General features: G+C 56.5%; 1 protein-coding gene across 1 annotated transcript in view; it reads left to right on the forward strand.

Annotated features, from left to right (window-relative positions):
• The first annotated feature begins 3679 nt into the window (after window positions 1-3679).
• The window catches only part of Fcgrt (Fc fragment of IgG receptor and transporter), an 8888-nt gene continuing 8139 nt past the window's right edge, over window positions 3680-4428 (forward strand). Inside the window, exon 1 of the mRNA XM_033766018.1 lies at window positions 3680-3683. Within this exon, the coding sequence (XP_033621909.1) occupies window positions 3680-3683 (4 nt within the window). The remainder of the gene's footprint in view (window positions 3684-4428) is intronic.

The following is a 4428-nucleotide window of genomic DNA, read 5'->3' on the forward strand; positions in this document are numbered from 1 at the left end:
CGGGGAGGGAGCGCCGGGCGGTGCGGGCCCCAGGCCGCAGGTGCTTCCGCTCAGGGTGGGGCGCTGTTTACAACAACAGCTCCGCTCCCCGGTTTCCTCCCGCGACACAGGGGCGTCTCCTTCGCTGCCCATCACCTCGGTTCCCAGGCCCACGCCCCAACCCCCTCTTCCTGATGCCCAACCAGTCTCCTTTCTTTTCCATGCTAGGGATTGAACCCAGGGCTTTTACGTCGAGCTACACCTCCAGCCCTTTATTTTAATTGAGACGTTGTCTTGCCAAGTCACTAATTTTTCTGGCTGGACTCGAACTTGAAATGCTCCTGCCTCTGCCTCCCAGAGTACTAGGATGGCAGACAAGCACCACCAGGCCAGCCTCACCCACCTCCCTCAGCGCCTGATCTTTAATCTTCACCAACCTACTTCACTTGGCAAACCTCCAACCCCCAGATCACCCTTCACGGCTTTATTACCCCAGCCAATCAGGTGGAACCCGTCTCCTTCCTTCCTGAGGATCCTGCGCAGTGCTGGGGGGCATGCGAGAGGCTGTGGAGGGAACGCGCTCCCCCAGCATCGCCTCCACTCTGCTCTGCACACACAACGGGCCTGGCTCCAAACTGGGGCTGTTGGAGCCCCGAGCCAGGGTCAGAAAGGCTCCACGGAGTCACGCACCTGGCCGGCCGTCCCTCTGGCAGACCCAAGGATAAGGTCTTTGGCAGGTAGCCCAAAAGTATTTTGTGGCTGTGGAATCCTGTTTAGTTTTTTGTTTTTGTTTGGTACCAGGGAGCGAACATGGACCTTGCACTTTTGAGGCAGGCGGTGGCACCACTGAGCTAAATTAAATCCCCGGCCCATTTGTTTGGTTTTTTAAAACAGGGTCTCACTATGTAGTTCAGGCTGGCCTAAAACTCACAGCAATCCTCCTGCCTCAGCCTCCCAGTGGTGGGATTGCAGGAGTGCTGCCACCGTGACAGGTTGGTTTGTTTTATTTTTTGTTGTTGTTTGGGGGTTTTGTTTTGTTTTGTTTTGTTTTTCTCCCACTAAAGTACTATTTGGGTAGCAGGAAGTCGAATTCATTTGCATTTTTCCTGAAGTCTGTAAGCTGTTTGGGGGACTGACCCAGCAGGGTGTGTGTGTGTGTGTGTGTGTGTGTGTGTGTGTGTGTGTGTGTAAGCAAGTTCCAGTACTGCCTGAGTTGGGGTAGGTCCAGGCCCATGACTACTTCTTACTGTTACTATTTTGCAGTGCTGGGGTTGGAACAGAGAACTTCAGGCTTGCTAGGCAAGCACACCACTGAGCTGTTACACGTTCCAGCCCCATTACATGTTACAACCTCCATCCTCTGACTGTCCCCATGGTTTCCAGGTGGGTACAGACTGAGGGGGGCCCAGGAGGACAGCAGGGCACTCCAGGGACAGGTTTGGGGCATCCCGGGCAGCCAGGGTCCTTCATTACTGCCTCTGTCCTTTGTTCCAGCCCTGGGGGTGGGTGCAGGAGCTAGCAAGGTCCATCCCTACCTGCCTTCAGAGAGCCAGCCCCCCGGAGGGCCCTGTGGGGGCCTTACCCGCTGCCTGGCCTGGTAAGGAGGCGCCAAGGGGAGCAGGTGCCACTGCTGACACCCTTTACTTTGTGCCTGGTGCCCCTGGCCGAGCCTCGGGTCCCCAAAGCTCTTACTGAGACAGGTACAGTTATGTCCAGTTTGCAGATAATAAAAAAAGGACAGGTCATGATCCCAACAATGAATGTAACTGTACTGTATCCCTAAATGTACCAATAAACTCAAAAAAAAAAAAAAAAAAAAAAAAAGGACAGGTGCCATGATCTCAGCATTCTAGAGGCTGAGGCAGGATGATGCCACTAGTTTGAGGCCAACCTGAGCTATGTAGTAAGTTCAAGGGTAGGCTGAATTATAAAGCAAGACCGTCTCAAAAAATAAAAACATAAAACACCCTTTTAAAAAAAGGACTGACAGCTGGGCGTGGTGGCACGTGCCTGTAATCCCAGCACTCGGAAGGTTGAGGCAGGAGGATCGCTGTGAGTTCGAGACCAGCCTGGGCTACATAGTGAGTTCCAGGTCAGTCTCATCCACATAGTGAGACCGTCTCAAAAACCAAAAAATAAAAAAATAATTTAAAAAGGACTGAGGATGTAGCTCCGTAGGAAGACGCAAGGGTTAGATCTCCAGTACCCAAAACAAACCAAGGCTTGAAGAGTTGAGCCTGGAGGAGCCTGCGAGTTGGTTTCGGCTCAGGTGTGGTGGCCTCCCCTGGCCACTAGGTGGCGCTGCAAGCAGCTACACAGTCGGGCACAGGTTTAGCACTGTCCTGGGCTCTCACAGCACCAATGGCCCCGCACCCTCCAGCTTCCGGGCCAGCTCCGCTGTGGCTGGGGTAGATTAGAAAGGACGGGTGCCTGGTGCTAGACTCTGCTTGAGCCTCCTTGCACTCACACAACGAAGTCATTTTGCAGGAGGCCCTACCGATCATGCATGAGAGGGTCCCGAGTGAACGCCTAGGGGGCGCTCACAGGCCTGGGGCCCAACTAGCTCGGGTGCAACTCAGGAGCCTCGAGGCCTTTTTTACAAGGCCTTGCTGTGTACCCTAGGCTGACCTGGAATTTGAAACTCTCCTGCTTCAGCCTTCCAAGTGCTGGGTTCACAGGCCTGTGCCACCATACCGGGCTTCGTTTTTGTTTTGAATAGGAGCTCCTTGTCTCTGTCTGCTCTACCTACCAACCACCTGCTTGACTGTCTGCCCACCGGTCCTGCTATCTGTCTGGGGGGGGCGGTGCTGGGGGTTGAAGCGGGAGTCTTCCCAGTGAACTACATCCCTGGCCCTTTTTACTATTTATTTTGAGACAGGGCCTCACTAAACTGCTAAATTGCCCGGACTAGGCTGGAATTTTCAATCCTCCTGCCTCAGCCTCTCCGAGTGCTGGGATCATAGGTGTGCATGGCCGAGCACAGCTTACCTACCTGGCTATTTTTCCGTCTCCCTACCCATCCACCTCCCCAGCTGTCTGTGCATATTACGCATGGAGGATGAGGGTGGCAGGATCTAGGGGGAGGGCTTGATAATAGGGGGAACCCAGGCAGACACGAAGAAAGGGCAACGGGCTGAGTACAGAGGCAAGGAGAGCACCCAAGGGGACCCAGGGATGACCAGTTCCATCCGGCTTGGGGATCGTTCAGCAGGATCCTGGTTGGGGTGGACGCCCAGGACGGTAGAGCCAGCTCTAATCTCAGTGTGCTTGCGGTGGGTGGGCTGAGGCCACCAGAGACCCGGCACATCCTTCAGCAACATCCAAGGGCCCGAGGTGGCCCTCTGCCCTGGATCCTAGGGCCACGGGAGGAGCGGGACAGAGGGTGCAGGTGAGAACGCACCCTGAGACCCGGAGGAACTAGAGACGTCCTAGCAGGAGGCCAGGGGTTACACGGGTGCTGGGAAGTCAGAGTGGGGCACCAGGCACCTGCCAGACCGGGGACCTTGTTCCAGGACCTTGACTGTGTGAATGGCGCTGGGGGTAGTGGTGCACCTGTCATCCCAGCTTTCAGGAGGCTGAGACAGGAGGTTTGCCAGGAGTTCAAAGCCAGCCTGCACTACAGAGTGAGACCCTGTGCGAAAAGCCACCAACCAACTGTAAATAGGGCAACTGGCCATAGAAATAAGGTCCTTTAAGAATCATGGGTGACTGGGAGTTCCTCCCAAAGCCACAGCAGGACCCAGGACCTCCACACTTGGCCAAAAGGCAGTGGGTTTCCTTCCTGACGCTGCAATTATCTTGAAACTGACCTGGAACTCACTATGTAGCCCAGGCTGGTCTCGAACTCACAGTGATCCTCCTGCCTCAGCCTCCCGAGTGCTGGGATTACAGGCGTGCGCTGCCACGCCCGGCTCCTTCCCGACTCTGGCATGAGCTGCTGGGGTTAACTGGCTCCGGGGTTGCGCAGGCAGCGGCAGAGACGCAGGCAGGCAGGCAGGCGGGGAGAGGCTGGGAGAGGCTGGGCCTCTGGCTGGGGTGTGCCCTGCCCCCGGGGGTGGGCCCATGTTGGGAGTGTGGGAGCAGCCTCCCTCCCACAGGATGTGAGAGAGGAACTAGGGTCTCCAGTCACGAGAGCCAGGGCTGCAGGCGGGAAGGACTCGCTGGACGCTGGACAGAGGGGTGAGGGAGGAGGCCGGGCCTGGACCCTGGTCCGAGGAAGGACGCTGGGCCCGGAGTCCTGGGTCCAGGGAGGAGGCGAGGCGAGGTCTGGATTCCTGGGTGGGCAGACGCCAAGAAGTGAATTTCGGCCTGTTCAGATTCTGTAATTAATTAACCAAATCGGATCAAATTAGGGGGTGAAAGTTCATTTAGCAGGAGGCCTTGTCGGCCGGGCCTGGACCCCCAAACCTGGGGTCTCCTCGGGCCTGGGCTGCGTCCCCGGCGGCGGAG

This window comes from Fukomys damarensis, unplaced genomic scaffold (assembly GCF_012274545.1).
Source record: "Fukomys damarensis isolate Sample0158 unplaced genomic scaffold, DMR_v1.0_HiC HiC_scaffold_19, whole genome shotgun sequence".
Classification (NCBI taxonomy): Eukaryota; Metazoa; Chordata; class Mammalia; order Rodentia; family Bathyergidae; genus Fukomys; species Fukomys damarensis.